Raw genomic sequence first — 18,514 nt, forward strand, 5'->3', positions numbered from 1 at the left:
CTTGGTTTGTCATAGCTGGAACATGCCATGGGATCCTTTAGGCCTTCATGCCAGTTTCCTTCTCATTAAAACTAGGCTTTGAGGAGAGTGCTGGTGAGCACTGGGGTGCTGGATATTCCGGTCTAGGCCTGCTATGGAGTCAAAACACAGCTGGGGCGTGCTGGGGCTCCAAGAGTTGGTAGCTGTTCCTGATTGCAGTAGTTTGGATTGTAGCCTGGAGTTATTCAGAAAATGTTTTTCTGTGTTGATAAGTCTGTATACTGAAGGGATCAATGCTATGGCCGTGTAAATGTGATGCAAAAGGGAGTCCCTCTTTTGGGTTCATGTTGCAATTATTTCTGCATTTGGTTTACATTGTAAAAATTGTACCTGATTCGTAAGTTCCCAGAAAGAGCGCTGAGGATGCGGACAGATACGCTATCCAGATATGTGCACCCCCAGTCATCCAGCGGTGGACGGATAAATTAGCAGAAAGGAAACAAAGGCCTGGAGTTTTGGAGACATTAAACCTCAGAACAGAAATGTCCTCATTTCTTAAGCAGCTGGAACCTACTTTGCAGTGCAGAGTGCATCTTCAGTCTTGAATCTGACATACGGTCCAGTTCAGGTGTTGCCCCTGTCTGTCCAAGCATCTACTGAGAGTTTGGTACCGAGCACTGCTGAGGATGTTGTATTCCGCTTTCACTCACATGAGCGGTCCTGTAGTGAGCATACAGGTGAACTCACTGGTCTGCTGGTCATCTAGTGCTTGTCCATGATTTTCCACTATATGCCCAGAAAACTGCCAGTGCTTCCCTGTGAACAAATACTACTGTGGATCCGTTTACTGCAGCGAAAGGCGCTGAGATACACGCCACCAGGTCCTAGCCACATGCAGCACATGAGACCCTAGTCATGTGGGGGCACATTTACAGAGTAGCTACTCAGGCTTGGATCAGACTAGCTCTGAATCATGTGGAGAGTGTCAGCAACAATGGTGCAGTCATAAAATTTGTTCAAAAACATTTTTTTAACTTTTTCTCCCATTTACAAGGATTTGAAAATTTCCTGCCGCTTTAAAGTTTCAGAGCATGCTCGAGCTGGGTAAGGAAACACAGCAAACTGACAGTTGACGCATTGATTTTATTTGCCTTTTTTAAAGCTTAAGCATACCCACCGATTCACTTAAGTAACTTTCTTGTGGCTGAAAGTCAAAAGGTTTGCGTTGGTCTGCAAGATATGGATTATAAATGTAGTCAGGACAAAGAATTACTGCAATTGCCTATTAGTTAACGTTCACAGAGGATTCAGGTGGTGGTTCTGGTGGTAATGCAGAATATGCTTTGTGGGTTAAGCCTTAATAGTCAGTTGTGCGAACTTGTTTGATCTGCCCAATAGCACAGCCACCCCAAGCAGACTTTTTGGTCCAATTCTAGGTGCTTGCTTCATGGTCTTTTTGAGTTGCATGATCACAGCCTAGTTAAGGTTTAAGTTTTACTAGTAAATCAGGCAGCATAGTTGGCACCGAACAGCAGTGGCTGTTCTAGATGATTGGAGGAAATTAGCTGAATGCTGTTAGAACAGTAAGTTTTTGTTTAATTAGATGTGGAATATCAAATCTTTAGTGGCAGGTGGTTACTTTAGTCTCTGTCACCCTACACCATCATGCGTACTGAAGACGTGTCTTCTTTGGATGTCCCAAGTCAAATAATGTACGTACAGGGAGACATTTATGTGGTTTTAAAACTATGACAGAGGTGAATGAACATACAGGCAATCAAATAGAGGGAAAGTTTTAACATTCATAATTTGAATGAATTCCTATGTGTTCTGTAATGTAATATATTTGTCTACATGTTATGGGCAAAATATGTCTATAATTTTGTGTCTAATGTGAAAGGAACTTCCAAATAGTATGTCAGATCCACTGAGATGTAGTTTGTCTTTTCATTTTATTTTGAATAATTGTAATTGAAAAACTGGAATTGAACTCTTTCTGCCATATTAAAATGTCAGTCTAGCACTGAAGCAACTCTGTGATGTCTACGGGCCAGTATTGCAAGAACTGGGCAAAAAGAAAGGCACAATGTTGTTTGCATCCTCTATGAGAATCTGGCCTATATTAGTAGTGTTTTACTTCAGGCAATGCATTTTTTAGGCTTTTTGTCATAAAGGACTGTCAAGCAGTACAGAAACAAAAGACCGCAAAAAAGCGTGCACCGTTCTCTTCATCTCCATACAGAAGACATTGCACCAAATAGCAGTAGAAAGCTCGTGATACTGAAAATGAAGCACAAATGCTTTGCCTTTGAACAGAGGCAGGGCTGCATCAGCTGTTGAGGTTTGATGGAGCTCAGTGTCCCTTTATACTAGAAGGCACTAGCAGATGAGTGAGACATAACTGTTAGAAATGCGATCACACTGATCAGAAATGTAATTTTCTTTCCTGATCAGGACTATGTCCATTTTCAGCATTTTAGCGCAGGCAGATTGTGGCAGGTAAATTTTGCAGAAGTATTTGGTTAGGATCTGGTGGTCTAAGCTCTGAAATGTTTTCTTGTACACTAATTTAATGCAGACACAAAGTTTGGAAACTCAGTAGGCCATTGCTTAAATCATATGCTGTTAAACTATTTAGATGTGGGTGTAGATAACACGGGTAGCCTAATGGCCTCATTTCTATTAGCCTGCTACTTCCACTTGTGTCATGTTTCGCATTTACGCAATAGTCTATTCACGTCCATGAATGTCTGGCTTACCTATTTGCAATCTGTAATGATCATAGTCATTCCAGTAATGAACTACGCGTGCATCCTTTGTGAGACAGGTACTTCTAGCAGGAGCTGAATTCAGGCCTTTGCCTGAATTGGCTAGTTTTTCCATCTGTAAAATGGGGCTAGTATGGGCATTTGAGCATTATGGAGCTGAAAGTCACTTTTTAGTGGAGTTGTCAATCAGCTGGCATTTGCAGATTTTCACACTTGCTGACTTCGGGTTGATGCTTTGAATCCAGGTTTTCTTCTACTTTTGAACAGAACTGCAGAAAATCTCAATCACTTTTTCAGAGGCCTGATTCTCAGGATTACGACTAAATCCAGGTATAACTCACATGCAACATCTCTTGTATTCCACGTTTTTTTTTTTTATTTTGCAAATGCACAAAGCTGCTCTTACTGCTCTTTTGGAGTTACAGTTTCTGGCCCACAGGAATAACTTTTTCTGTGTCTTGATTTTTGAGGTCATTACACAGATGCCACCTCTAGCACTTTTTGTTTAAAAAAAAAAAGTTTTCTTTTCTCTGAAAATGAAAGAACTTTGTTTATTGGGGCAGGAGCAGAGTCTAGAGATCGACCAAGAAAATACGCAGTCTGAAATGGCTGACCGTACTGTCTGTGTAGATTCTTTACTTGGCTATAGTCAACGTACATATTGCTTATGGCTGTGTTGAACGGGAGAGTAGCTCCAGCAGCTTGGTTTTGGATGGCACGCAGCGGAAACGCAGTTCCGTCCCTGAATCGGGCCAGCTTTGTGACGCTAACTCCATGCAACGCAGACTGGTGATGGTGTAACTAGTGCGATTCTAGTTCATCTCCAAGTCTGCATTAAACTTATTAAAAAACTGTTTCTACGTTTGGTCTAGCTGTTGAACAATGTCTCAGAAACCCTGCAGAACCCATGGGATCCCCTCTCTTTTTTCCACTAAGCATCTGTTTTCTTCAGATTTTTTCTTTCTTCTTGTTCTACTGTTTTTCACCAACACGAACAACTGGAACTCTGTTACGATTTACCAAAGAAAATTGGAGGGTGGATGAAGAGGCTTTTCTGATACGGTGCAGTCACAAGCACTTTCACAACGTTCTGCATGGTAGATGCTTCTGTTAAGTGAAATATTTGCCAATGATAGGTAGCTGTTTTCTAGCTATAATAAGAAACTTTTTTCATTTTCAACTATACTTGACTACCTAGTAATTATGGTAATTCTCTTGTCTGTACAAATGATCTGACCAGAACAGAATGTTGCATTTGTCTCCCCTGTTTGTGTGAGGGGAGGAATGGAGAATTCAGGATATTTTTATTATGTTATAAATACACACATTTCAAAATATGGAAAATAATATTGGCCACAAGTTCTGTAAATGTGTGTGAGCATATACTACCTGCTAGAATTGGCATACTCGGAGCATCAGAAATTTAAACCTGGTGTGCATTGCCTCCTTGCATCATTGATTGATTGAACATTGATTCCAGCCTTCGTTTTGGGTGGCTATCATAGCTGACAACTATGCAAAATACCTGAAAAATCAAGATGCCAAGGCATACGTCTTGTATATAGAAGTCTACTTTCTCAGATCCTGTTCTTATTGCACTTACTGTTGAGGGAATTTGACACAAATACGTGTTATAAATGTCAGACGCTCCAGTAATAGGCCCCAAGAGAAGGAAGACAGACCTGCACCAAACAACTAACTTGCAACCCAGGAACCCAGTCTGTAGATGCTGTCGGCTGTGCTCTTTTGCCTGTGTCTCATTTTCATAATACCTAAGTGCCTACCAGACATACACTATTCTGCTTCTACATAAGACTGTGAAACGTCTTTCTCATCGTTTTGCAGATAGGGAGTTAAGCTGTGTATGTAATACAATATATCCAAGGTCCCATAGGAATTTTGTGTCAGCACCGGGGTCCAAAATCAGGCCTCCCCTGTCTAACGCTGTAACCACATGTCATCTGTCTTACAGTAGTAAATGCTCTGGTGCTGCACAATGCAGCTTTAGATGCCTAAAACAATGCAGGTAATGCAGCAGAATATAGCTGAATCGAAGTAGGCTGTCACGTTACCTTTTATACCTCAGATTACGTTTATTTCATACTGTTAGTAGTGTTGTTAGAATTTAAAAAAAAAAAAAAGGTCTGAAGATAAAATTACTCTTAGAGTAAGTCCAAGGATCCCCAGAAGTCTGTAGGACCACAATTTGAAAGCCATTATCTAATTGACATCATATTACAAATCCTACCTCAAATCAGTTTCCTTGGGTATGGTAGTACTCGTACATTAGAAATATTCCAGATGTAGATGATGAGAAGGAATGTGGCTTGTTAAAGTCAATTTATTTTGTATATATACAAAGAAAAAGTAAAGAAGCATTCCTGTTGGATTTTGTTCTGTAGAATTTTAAATCTCTTTGAAATATCATCATTAGTTTTTGTTCACACGTCCTTGGTGTTTTCACTTTAAATATTGCCTTTTTGCATCAATGAATCACTGTGGGAAAACTCCTGCCATAAGTGCATTCCAAAAAGCTCGTGGATGAGGTGAGAACTCCATATAGTGCGTTCACAAAGGATGTTTTGACATCCAGAGCACCAGAGTGCAAAGGTTTTAAGTTGGGGGAATAGAAGGAAATGAGAGCAAACTCGCAGGCAGGAGGCAATTGCAAGAAAGCTTAGAAATAAAGTCCTACAATGTGCCAAATCAAAATTGCTGAGGCAGGACGGTATGAGAAATCGACTGACTTCCAGAACAGTTTGAGATCTTGATTGTATGGGGGATTTTCTGTTGTTCCTATTCCCTCCTCCTTTGCCAATACCCTGACAGATGCCTGAGCTGATCCATTAAGATCTGGATTCTTGTCCGAACGGCCCAAACTGGAAATGCGTGTGTCCTTGCTGCTGGTTTCTTGAGACCCCGCAGAGCGTCGCTGCGGATATTGTAACACACTAATGGAGTTCTATAATCCCCTTTTCTGCGTGCAGGTAGTACTTTGTCCATCACTTACAAATACCGCAAGGGGAAAAAGAACAATTTAAACATTCAAAGCCACTCTTATCAAGACGTTTGTACAAATGGCAGTGTCCCGGTCTGCTTCCCCATAGAGCTTTGCATATTTCTGGTGGGAAGAGAGAAATGTTTTCCTCAAGTATTTTCTTGTGATCGTAACAAGATAATCTATGTTGTTTTCAAGAGAGGAGTTGAACCTCAAGTGCTGGAGTAGGGAAAAGCAAGTAGAGAACCATACTGGGTGGTAGGTGGAAGCTGACCTCACTCAGGGCCCTTTTCCTCTGGGTCGTTTCTGACTCAGTGTCTGCGCTAGCTTGGACCTGTAGGTTTATTCCCACCGCAGCAGGCTCTAGCAGCCTGGAATAGGAATTGGCCGTGTTGTGCCCGTGCTCTACAAACGGCTGGTAACGCGGTGAAGTTTTCTGTGTAAGTAGCTGCTGCGGTACAACATGGGCAGGGAAGAGCTCTGACAAACGCTGTCTAGCGAGCGAGTCCTGGTGGTTTATCGCTGCCGTGGCCGTCGCTCTGGCCCCTGTGCTGGGGGCTCGGGAGGAGGGACGCGCCGGAGCCCCCGCTCCCGCTGGCGGGCCGGCTCCGCGCCGAGACCTGCCGCCGGAGGCAGCTTTGCGCGGCGGTGCCAGGCCGTGGGCCGCAACACCGTGTCCCCTCGCGGCCCGGCGGTGGGGAACGGGGCAGCAGCATCTTTGACTGCTGCTTTCTCGGAGCTTCGCTTTGGGCCTTGGGGGTCGGCTGCGCGGGAAAATGGGAAATGCCTAGGGGTCCCTCTGCCCCAGGCAGGGAAAGAACTTGTGTGCGGAGAAAACATCAGCTGTGGGGTAACCTTTCCGCATGGATGACGGATGGCGTTTGGCTTTGTTGCTGGAGGCACCGGCAGGGCTGCGCTGGGTCGCAGCGGCGCCTCGTTGGAGAGTTGTCGGTGACCCAGGCGGCTGCTTCCCACGGTGCAGCGAGGTTTAAGCGTAATTTGCTTAGAGACGCGGAGGCGGCAAACGGCCCAGCCGTCCGGCCCGCCGCGCCCCTCGCGTGGCTCCGCTCTTGCCTTGTGGCCAGACGGGTCCCGGGTCGGGCTGCGGGTGCGGGGCCCGGCGGGCGCTGCCTCCTCCCGGGCGCCGGGGGCGGCGGGGGGCGGCGGGGGGCGGCGGGGGGCGGCCCGGCCCGGGGCGAGCGCAGCGCCCCGCCCCGCCCCGGTCCGCCCTCCCCGCCCCGGTCCGCCCTCCCCGCCGGGCCGCGGGCTGGGTCGGCGGAGCAGGAGGTGCCGGCAGCTGGGGGCGCGGCCGGGCCTCGCTGCCCGCCGGCGGCGGCGGAGGAGGATGCGCGGCGGCGGCGGGCGGCCGTAGGCGGCGCGGACCATGGTGCAGCGCTTCAGCCTGCGCCGGCAGCTCTCCAAGGTGGGCGGCGGCGGGGGGGGGGCGCTCGAAGGGGGGCGCTCGAAGGGGGGGCGCTCGGCGGGGGGCGCTCGGCGGGGGGCGCTCGGCGGGGGGCGCTCGGCGGGGCCCCCCCGCGCTGCGGGCTGCGGGCTGCGGCGCGGCTTTGTTCTGCGCCGGCCGCGCGGTCGGCGCTGCCGTGGGCTGGGGCGTCTGCCGGGGGCGGCCGGGTCTCGCTCCCCCGGCGGCGGCGGCGGCGGCGGCGGCCCCCTTCCCGCTGGGCCCAGCGGAGCGGAGCGGGGCGGCGGCGGCGGGGAGGGCGGCAGAGCCCGGCCTGGGCGGCGCTGGCTCTCGGGGCGCGACCGAAGAACAAAGGAGCTGCTGCGGACAGGTTTTGCTGCGCAGGGAGAGCGGGCGCCGCTCTCTTCCGAGGGGCCGCCGGGGAGGGGGCGGGGGCGGAGGACCCCGCGGCGCTGTCACCCGTGAGCGCGCGGGGCTGCCCCGGCCCCCGACCCCCCGGCCCCGACCCCCGCCCGGCCCCCGGCCCCGACCCCCGGCCCCGACCCCCGGCCCCGGCCCCCGGCCCCGACCCCCGCCCGGCCCCCGGCCCCCGGCCCCGACCCCCGCCCGGCCCCCGGCCCCGACCCCCGCCCGGCCCCCGGCCCCGACCCCGGCCCCGACCCCGGCCCGGCCCCGGCCCGGCCCCGCTCCTCTCCCTGGAACGCGAGCTGCAGCGTCCGCTCGGACGCGTGCATGAGCTAAGTTTTCACAGTACGTTTAAACTCTTTTTCCTGCAAGTATGCGTGTAAAGGTTTCAGATTTTAAAATGCCGTTATCAGCACTGAAAATAGGTCAGAACTCCCTGCGGACTGTGTTGGGAAAGGCTATGGTTTTGCAATAAATCGGTGTTTTATGTACTTCTGGTTCTCCGAGTATCTCCTCACCGTAAAGACACTGGAGTGAGCGCTTCAAGGGGCTGCGAATAAGGGAAACTTGCATCTTTTATCAGTCTGCCTTGTTCCGTGCCAAGAGCTGTGCCTGCAAACAGAACAAACCTTCGCAGGCAGGAGGGTTTAATCGTCCCCTCAGAAGTGACTTCACCTGCTTAATAAAGAACTTCATATCTAAGCCCTGCTTATACGGGGCAGCTAAAGCAGTCTTAAATGAACCAGTTTGGAAACTCTGTTTTAAGTGTGGTTGACAGAGGCAGGCAGTGTGAATTTGGAGATTGTTTAAACTGATTCTATTATGGGAACACTGTCTGCAGTTTATTTTTCCAGCACTTTCTCCTTTTTCATGTTGCCTGACTGACAAAATTGTGTTTTCCACTGAATTAACTCCGATCATGTCAAACCTACTTTAAACAATTGCTTAGCCTCAGCAGCTTGTTAGCTACTTAGTTTTACTTGAAAGTGATGAATAGCTTTTACAGTATATTGAACTAAAGGAACAAAAATGAGAGCTTGGAATTGTTTTTCTTGGATAAGAAATTGTGTAGTGATTAACTTCGTATTAGTTGTTCTAGCTCTTGATCCTTATTTACCAAAATAAGGAAAAGTGTACCTGTATGAAGGAACAATCAAAACGGATTGTGCTTGCCTGGGTTCGGATGTGGGGTGAGGACTCCATCTCCCTATCTCCGTGCTAGCCTTGGGGGTGGGACTGGGAAACCCGCTTTATCTTTGGAACTCTTTGGGGGGAGGGAGGAAATAGCAAATGGCCTCGTAAAGAACTCCATGATCTGTTGGTGGGAAACAGTAGAAAAGACATAGAATTTTCTTAATAGATTTTTCACTAAAATGCAATGGCTGGCAGACAGGATAGAAGAAGGCAATACTTCATGAATGTTTCTGAGGTAAAAATCAGGACTCTTTTATGGTCCAGAGTTGAAGGTCCAAAGTTGGCAGGTGTTTTTGCAAGACCTGGTGCACCTGCTACCGGGATGTATCCTCTTCTTGGGTAAAGGAGGACATTATTAAACGGTGTGTGTTTGCCTTATGCAGCCGTAAGGTCAACATTTCAGTTTCTAGCTGAATTTAGTGGTGGAGATTTCAAAATGAATGTAGCTATGCAGATTTGGGAGTTATAGAGTGAAAATGCTGTCCCCAGTGCATATAAAACATTAGCAAAGAAAACATAGGGCTTCACGCAGGAAGGAGGAGCGTGGCTCCGTGATGCAGGGTTGGATCTTGAAGAGCTGGTTTCTCTTTCCAACATGGCTCTTTGCGCTGCCTGGCCTTGATCAAATCCCTTAAGCTCTCTGGGCCTCGCTCTTCGTTCCGTGAATGGGGTTAATGCCTTTCTCGTATTTACGTAATGGTTGTCAACTTTTGAAATACTGTTCTAGGGAGAGATGCTGTAAGTACTTAACCTTATACTGAACTATGAAATGTTTGCATTTGAGAAAACCTGTTTTTATCAGGAATTTTAGAAGTTTTTTCAGAAAGTTACAGAGCCCTGTCTTCAAGTGTTATTGCTTATTTTGTATAAACCAAATCAGCATTTAGTGTTTGTATGTGGCTGCTTGGATATTAGTTTCCCAGTTTAAAAGCCCGTAACTGTTAAAAATTGGAGCCATAAATTATTGCAAGTTTACCGTTAAAACTTAAGGCAGAATACTCGGTGGCTTTCAGTTTAGTTCAACACATGTCTTCCCTAGGCCAAACTCGGACTGTTCGCTTTGTTTGTTTCCTCTTTTTTTTTCTTTTTTCTTTTCCTGAGTGTGCGAAGCATTTTCCAAGTGTTTTATTTCCTACCGCTCTCCATCTTGTACTGTTTGGAAATCCTTGAAGGGCCTGCAATTACTGTCACCCAAAACCTCACAAAGTGCTGCTGCTGTGTTATGTTTAGTTGAGGAATTCCCTCATTCTTGGTGTAATAGCACGAAACCGCATCCAACTGTTACTCTGCTTGATTTTGTCCAGATGTTTTAGCTGAGTTTATGGAAGTAAAATAATGGAGATATATATGAACTGTATGCAAAGAAAGCTTTTCTTGAGTTAAAATCCATACCAGTTCTTCTAAAGGTCAGCTTTTGATCCAAAAAGTGCTTTCATGTATGGCTGAACTTTTGACTAGAAAAGGCCAGGTCTAATTTAAAGAAAGAAGGAAAGAAAAAAGACCAACAGAAAGTAATCTTTGCAAACTGGAACGACACTGAATTCATTTAGCCAACGTGCTAAATGCTGTTAAAAAGCCATAGACTGGAGTACTTTGCTCTTATGTACTAAATAGGTTTTCTTACGTACTGAATGGGTTTTTAAACACCTAAAGTGGTGTGTGTGTGTGCGCGCGTGCGCTAAGTTTACTTGTGGGAAAGACTTCACTGGATTGTGCCAAAATAGATTTGGTATATTCTTATTTGAACTATGAGATATTCCGTGTATTCTCTAAAGGAAGTACCAGTAGTCTTTCTGAAGGTTTAGTGTATGAATTTCTCATACTGCCAGCATGGTCTGCCATGCCGGTTCTTTAGTCATTCACATAAGCAAAGTTTTTTTTCTGACAGCGCCTCCTTGGCTTTTTCTCGGTTATTCTTCTCTTGCGTCAAAGTTGGTCTTGGGTGGCTATGGCCCAACACTTGATATCATACCCCAAATGGGTTGCTCTTCTCCCAGCTCTGTTTGTTACCCAGTGTGGACTGATCGTTCCCTTTACTCTTGATGCTGCTGCCCTCTTATTTTTGTGGGTATAGAGGCATCAGTGGGAGTCTCTGTCCTTGGTTAGAAGTGTGTTTTTTTTTTTAAGATGACCGTAGTATAAAACAAGATTTTCAGCAGTTCAAACTTACTTAGTTTAAACAGATGTGGAATAATATACAGTATTAAAACAATTTACCCCTTAAGACCCTGTCCATTATACTGTCCCTTAAGCTAAAAGAGGTTCACGTGTGGTGGAATCATGGTGCTTAGAATTCAAGAATTGTTTGGCACAGAAGAAAAAGGTCAACGGTAGTCTTCAAGTTCTGAGGATTCCCGGAGTCCAACGCTTACGTTCTTTATGTCTGTATCCTTTTTTGTGTCTGCCTCTGGCTTGAGGAGGGCAAGTCTCTAAAGAAGTTTGTAATATGAAAGTAAGTACTTGGTCCTTTCTCAGGTCAGTAAAACGGTTATCCAGGAAGTTAATGGTAGAGCGACTTCATGCTCCTGAGCTCAGGAGCCCATTGCTGTGTGACTGATTCCCATCTCTCACTGTTCTAGGTTAAGAAATACGTTTATTGACAGTATCTGTTTTTGGAGAATCTCAGCTGTTAAGATGAATTTTTTTCCTATCTGAAAGAAGCTCATTTTTACAGTATCATGTCTTATTGGTTAACCCCTTGCCAAACACATAAAGAAACCTCAGGCTGTTCTTATCTGTTTATTGGAAAAAAGCTCCCCTAATGTTGAATATTCAAAGCAGAAATTGCATTTAGCAAAGATATAGCGCTGATTGCACTTTTATAGCTAAAATGATTAAAAGATGGATGCATCTGTTTGTTTGGCCTGCTTGGTTGTTAGGAGATATAGAATCAAAAAAACCCTATCTAAGTTCAGAATGCATCTGCTCACTATTAAAATCTGTAAAATAGTAGTTCTCACTGAGTTTTCAGTAAAACTGTTCACAGAGCTGGCATTTAATGCATCTTAGCCAGTTAACATAGTTGGAGGGGGAGAGTCAGAAGTGAGAGGAAAATTTGGTAATCTAATGTATTTTAACCCTGTTTAATCTAATGTATTTTAACCCTGTTCTCATGTTAAATAGAGCAGCAGACAAACAGTTTCCTATGGCTCCTCAAATTCTGCACTGCTCACAGAATGCCAGTCTTGAATCGATACTGCCAGTAACAAGAAATATCAGTTTTTCTGGGGCTCTTTAGAAGGGAACAAGCTTCTGCTGCGCTACCTAGTTCCTGGGAGCATCTAGGAAAGTGTTGCAGAGGTATCACCTTCACCTTGCAAAAGGAAAATGAGCTTCCGGCCCTCTGGTGACCAATCTGTCCGTTTTAAGAAGTAGGAGTAACAGGTTTCGTGAGGAGTTTGTTCTGTCTTGATCTTACGCCTTTGTGAATGCCATGACAGTGCACAAGTAAAAGAGACTTGGAGCATCTCCTTACATCGTGGCATTGGTAATTAACAGTGAGCGTAATATGCAGAGATATTAGAGGTTTGAATAGGCATTTCTCTTCATGAGAAAAGACATTGCAGATAATTCCAAGAAGCTCTGTTACCCCTGTGCATGCCAGCTGGGGGCTGGTAAACGGTGTGGGATGGTTCGTTGCCAAACAGACTCATGACCTGAGTGGATGTAAGCACAGACTACAAACGGAATGCAGCTTACATAAATGCATCTTTTATCTGTGTAATGAAATTCCGCAGCTCGTGGCTGCTTGCTTCTTAAATTGTTGTCATACTTGATAATGGGTGCTTACATGGAGCTGGATAGCAATAACAATTGGAATTTCCTACCGGCAGTGATCAAAGGAGGGAGTAGACGCATTGGCATCCTTACTCTGAACTAGTTACCTTTAGGGGGTCCTTTCCAGAGCTTGATGCTCGTGCAGTCTTTGCCCCTCTCCTCTGAATTCCCACATGATAAACCACTTCTTCAGCCTCTCTGTCTCTAGAGGCAGAAAATAGTTTGCTTCCCTTTTGCAAATCTTTCCATTTGGATGAGGCAGTCCATGATGAAAACGTGTATGTAAACTAGTCCTTGTCAGAAAGGGGGGAAGAACACTTACATTGGTAAAAGGCTTTGGAGGTGCAGGGAAAATGAAATAATAGGAGCAAGAGAACTTGAGTTAGTTTTAACACTTGGCAGACATGCAGTTTTGGACTCCCTACCTTGACAAAGGACATGTGGTTAAGGATGTGGCAGTGGCCTCCAAAGTACTTCTTGTCAAGGATTTATTGTGAACGCTTGTGTTTGGTGAGCCGGGAAGAGGATAATAAAGGTTTCGTTCAGAGGATTTCGGTGCCTCAGGGAGGGAAGACAAGATTTGTCCATTCTGTTAGTTAAATCTGCTCTTTTTTTCCAAAGTTACTTCTCTAAGATGACTGTGCCGTACAAGGTGAGCAGATTATTGTGATCCTGTTTCCACCGGACTGCTTCTGTAATTTTCACATGAACACCTGACTTGAATAGTAGAAGTTCAGGTATCTTTTCACACCATGTTTTTTTATAAATTTTCGGCTGTGTTTAGGATAAATTGGCAGGATAGTAGGGCTCTTCCTTGGGTTGTCTGTCCATTAAATTGATTTCTGTCTTCAGGGCTATTACTCCAACTTTTCCTCAAGCTAACTGCGATCTTTATTTCAAGAGCAGAAGGGTACTCAGCGCAGGTGCGGTTTTGACTGTTGATGTTTTCTCATGCCTCGACATAGGGTCTCTGGTGCCTCAGGACTCTGAAAAAATTGTACTGTCCGTTCCCACCGCCTACGTGCCTCCTGCCGCTCGGGGCCCGTGCTGCCGGCACGGCTGCGGGCTGCGGGCCTGGCCAGCCCTCGGCGCGGCTGCCGCGGGGAGCCGTGCCGTGCCGTGCCGTGCCGTGCCGTGCCGCCGGCGCCCGCGTGCCCGCCGGCCTGTGCTGGCTGCAGCAGAGCCAGTCCTTTCGCCTCTCGCGGAAATCCCGTCGCCGGCTTTGCGCAGGGAAACGCGCTGGCGTTGACAGTCACAAGTGGGTTAGCATCTGAAAAGTTCCCGAGCAAAAATAAACTCAAAAGCTTTCATAGCTCAGAATAAATAATATGCCAAAGTTTCCATTCTGTTTGACAAACCAAAGGGAGTTTTCAGAAAGCCAAAGTAACCCGCCTTCGAGCCTTCAAAATGCTGTTTTTAGTGAGCGGTGGGGGATGTTTCTCTGTTACAGATCTCTGCTGAGCTGTAGGTTACGTGGCGTGCAGCTGTCCGAGAGTGCAGCGTTGCTTCTGGATTGAGGGCTCTCGGTAAGTCTCTGCCACAGCATCTGTCCGAACTGGCGTTTGGCTGAAGAATGGCATTCTTCTCCACAGCAGCCTCTCTGTCTCTTCTCAGACCCGTTTCTAAATAAAACAAATGTGGGAAAACCGAACAGATGAGACACAGGGCAGGCTGCGCCCGGGGGCTGAGCGGCGAAACTAGTCCGCGTGCCGCGGCTGTGAGCGATGGCACATGCTCCTCTGGGACTCTTGACAAGCGTTTGCGCTTCTGAGGGTTGTTTTCTTGTTATTTGGTTTGCTAGAATAGTAGCAGATGATAGGACACTTTTTTTTTTTTGGCTGGCTGCTGGAGCAGTCGTAGCTGTCACTCTTATGCCGTCGGCCCCTTGAGGCTAGTAAGAGCACGGGACGCCTCCTTTTTCCATAAACTGAAATTACCGGATGACCTGTTACCGCAGTGTAAAAGCTCGCGGCCGTACAGTGTGGTGAGCTCTTGATCAAGGAGAAGAGGACAAGCGTGTTGCCCGGTAGCCGTGACTTAGCGGAGCCTTGCAAGTGAAGTTTTTGAATGCTTTTTATTTCTTATTTTTAAATGGGGTTGCATATCTTTTGTGACTTAGAACATTTTTCTTATCTCAACAGCTCATTTCAGTGTTACAATAAGTAAAATATTAATCCCAGTGCCGTAGAGTTGCAATTTAACCTTTCTTGTGTTTGGATGGATTTTTTCCTCAACATCTTTAGACAAGTCTCCCAGGTTCCAAAATCAGTCTCCCTGCAAAATTCATGACAGGAGGAAATGGGGGCTGATCACATCAAATAAGTCAATACTGAGGGTCATTAAATTTTGAAACAATGGTATTTTTCATTACTAGGCAATAAACAAAGTTGTACATGCATTTCAGACTGTCAGTTCAGATGGGCTGAGTCTGAATATGCCATCTTTTGAAGACAGAAGTTAATTCATTTTCAAATATATTCTAAGTTTCAGGACATACATCCTGATAAAACACTGACGGGAAAACTAGAGAAGCAAGATTTCTAGCTTAAGATGCAGTTCAGAGACCACTGAAATCAACTAGTATTTGAATCGGGAATTCAAATTACCAGGATTTTGGAAGGGATTTTGGAATATTTTGCTGTATACTTGAATTGTGAGCTTTGAGAATATTTAAAATAAGCATGAAACATTGCTAAGGAAATGAAATAAGGTTTTAATCCTTCAGAGAGCTGCTATGAAAATATTAGTAGGCATTAAAAGTATGTAATTGTATTTAGATTTGAAATCAAGGTAATAAAATGTTTCAGCAGCACATGGCAAGTGATAGCATTTGACCTTTCTGACAGGGCATTCAAAGGGCCACACACTCAGCAAGAATTCAGGCCAAGACCACATGAATAGAAACTAAATTTTTTTCTTGAGCGCCGTTGGTAAATACTCAGCTACAGAAAAATGTTTTCTCCATGTTGTCTGCATACGCTGTGCTTAACTCTTAGAAGCCAGCTAGCACTGTTGTTGTCATCGTGGGAACATTCGTAACAAGTAAAAGGTTAATTTCCAGAATTACAAACTACTGCCAAAGAAAATGAAATTTGAAGGATTGTTTAAATAAGCATGGGATAGCCTTTATGTGGGGGCTAACCAGCAAAAACCTGCCCTGAAATCAATTGTCAGTATTGATTGTAGCTTATCAGTGGATTTGCCAAGAGGCGCGAGGTCATAAATCAGTCCTTCAGGAAGGAGCTGAAATATTTTTAAACTTGGATGCAATGTCTTCTGTGAAATGGCAAAACTGGAAGGTTTGCATGTGAGTAGGGGCAGTACGCAGGCATGCTTGAACCACATAAATCTATCATCTGGAAGTGCTGCATCACTAAATATAGTTTTCACGTTTATGTAGATTACTGGTTATGATGAGGATCAAAAGTGGTTGGATGCCATCACCCTACTTCTTAACTTAGTACCAGTGAAGAGACCTGCAGTCCACCTATACCCATAATAATTGCAATCCACCTCCCTCTATGATATCTTTTAGTGACGTTTGCAGGCCACATATGGTTGAAGCGTTTTTACATGACCTCCCTCCTCTAGATGTAAAGATCAGAAAGATTATGCTGTCTTTCTCTTGCCGCTGGAAGAATACTCTCAGCTATGTATATACCATTAAATAAGGTCAAAGCACTGAAATAAAACAGAGGATTCCCCTGAAGTAAGTGCTGTTCAACCACCTTGGGAATCTTCCTATTGGCAGACAAAAGGAATAATCAAGGTAACAAATGTATCAGTAAGCTCAAGGAAAGAGAAGTGAAACTTTTTTTTTTTTTTTGAAATTGCCTCTTTGGGGATGTTGTATTTGTTATGCTGCCTATTTTAAACCTCTATTGTGAGCACGTGGTTTAACACGCGGAGATGTTCCAGGTAAGTGGGTAGTTGTTACAGCTGCCAGGCTAACCTTGGAAGAAAAAGGAAAGGGTGAGTGTTGTAGAAAGTAAGGCCTTGGTGTGCTGATATATGATAGGTTCATAAATAGGAATTTTAAAGCCGCCTGGATAATGCAAAATAGTGTATTACACTAATTTTTAAAATATTGCTGGTATGTACGTTAGAAACTCTTCTGCATGGTGAAAACGGAATGTGTGATATTCAAAAGTTTCCTCGTGTTTCCAAACTCTTCTTTTTCTGGACATGTTTCTCAAAGACTAAAAGCACAGCATCTCTAAGTGAATGCTATATTCAGAAGCCTGAATGTGCTTGCTTCATAATTTTCAGATTTTTAGTTGCAGAAGTGTCAGAGAGTCCATTACTGTTTTTTTGCTTGCTCAAGCACGTCTGCCTGCAGGGTGCCCTGAAACCCGCTGCCTACGCCGCCGATGTGAAAGGCCCCAGAATCCTGTTGGTGGTGAACAAAAGCTTCACGGGGGACAGAAATATTTCCTTCATCAGAAATAAATTGCTTCATCAGACAATAGGAGCAGAGGAAATGAAAAGCTTCAAGTTGGTAGGGAGGAGGTGTTTCACTTGAGGGTGGATTGCAAAGCATGTGAAATATTAGTGCAGAACTGTTGCCCACTGGTCTTCAGTGTTCAGGACTACTGTTCTGGATTAGGGCTAAAGTTTACTATCATTTTTCTCTATTTAAATAAGCTTTTAGTTGGTGTGTGTTTCTTCTTTCAGTGAAATGTAGGTTGCCCTTCTTTTTAAATGAAAGATTAAAAAGCATTCCTCTGCTTTGTATGCACAAAGCATTAATTTCAGTAGGAGTCTGGCATACCTTAGGATCAGGCCCGTTAGTCTCAGAAATGATACTTGCTGGGTTACAGAGGTGTGGGGACTCCGAGTCCTGGAATCGAGTAGAGAAATTATCTCTTAGTCATCGATATTACGTGGTAGGATAAAGCGCTATAAATTTAAATACCTGTCAGATTTGGAGCTCTTTTTACATTTGTGTTTGGTGCTTTCAAAATCAGTGGTCCAGATTGAATAGTTGTTTAATTAAGTTAATGTATTAGCAATAATCTGATAACTTGATCTGTGGCATCCTTCTGCCTTTTCATTGGGTTGCGTATGAGTTAATTTAACCTGGACTTTTTTAATTGTTCTTTTTTCCTAAAACGCTGTATTCCTAAATGCTCCTCTGCAGAGGTTCAGAGGTGTGCCATAGCCTGCATACATTATGTAAGAGTATCCTTTTTGTGCTGTAAGGGAGCTGAAGGGAAAACAGCGTTTGTACACAGAGCGCTCGAAAGAGATGGTTACATAAAGTATGAGAAATTAAATATTCAAAGTGAGACATCTCAAAAATGAGATAATCCACTGAACAGGTAGAAAGGGTTGTGGATTATCCAAACTATTTAGATAATCAGTAGTGAGGAAAGAATTACGCACTTGACAAAGGAAAGTCTCAGTGCATGTTCCTTCAGTGATGTGTTGCTGTCAGTCTGAGGGGGACGTCCCAGCCTGGAGTGCCAGTGACGCTGCAGTGGAAATCTAAATCTCTCCGTTCCTGCTGTACTGAGGGGCCTCAGTTCTTTGGGAACACATGGTTAGTTTTGCCAGAGAGGAGACTGTGTTCCAGCTATTCCTGCCGTTTCATTCTGTCATGTCTCCAGCTAATTGGCTGTACCCTAGATACCATCTGTAGCCGACAGAGAGATCTATATCATAAGTTTTGAGCAACTGGCACATTACTCAGCTGACTACTGTATTTCGTTCTCTTTGATGTGATTTTCATCTAGACATCCGGATCTGACTGCCAGAACTAGTACCAAAGAGCAAATAAGTGTGACCTTTTACACATAATCAAAGAATTAAAAAAAAAAAAATAATAATAATAATAAGCTGAACCAAAAAGGCCTCCTACTTCTCTAAGACCATGCAGACTCTCAGGGTTTTAACAGTAAGCACTGCACAGTTGAAAGACTCATAACTGTAATTGTTGTTGGACCTGAAACATCAAAGCTTTGAATACTTAAA

General features: G+C 44.9%; 1 protein-coding gene across 7 annotated transcripts in view; it reads left to right on the top strand.

Annotated features, from left to right (window-relative positions):
• Positions 1-18,514, top strand: part of TMCC1 (transmembrane and coiled-coil domain family 1) — a 126,070-nt gene that overhangs the window by 41,668 nt on the left and 65,888 nt on the right. Inside the window, exon 1 of one of the 7 annotated variants that reach the window (XM_068906708.1) lies at positions 7,010-7,168. The exons of the other annotated variants lie outside the window; for them this stretch is intronic. Coding sequence (XP_068762809.1) covers positions 7,130-7,168 — 39 coding nt within the window. The 5' untranslated portion in view covers positions 7,010-7,129. Of the gene's footprint in view, positions 1-7,009; positions 7,169-18,514 lie in introns of those variants that run through there. 7 annotated transcript variants of the gene reach the window in all.

The sequence above is a fragment of the Struthio camelus genome, chromosome 14, assembly GCF_040807025.1.
Source record: "Struthio camelus isolate bStrCam1 chromosome 14, bStrCam1.hap1, whole genome shotgun sequence".
NCBI lineage: Eukaryota > Metazoa > Chordata > Aves > Struthioniformes > Struthionidae > Struthio > Struthio camelus.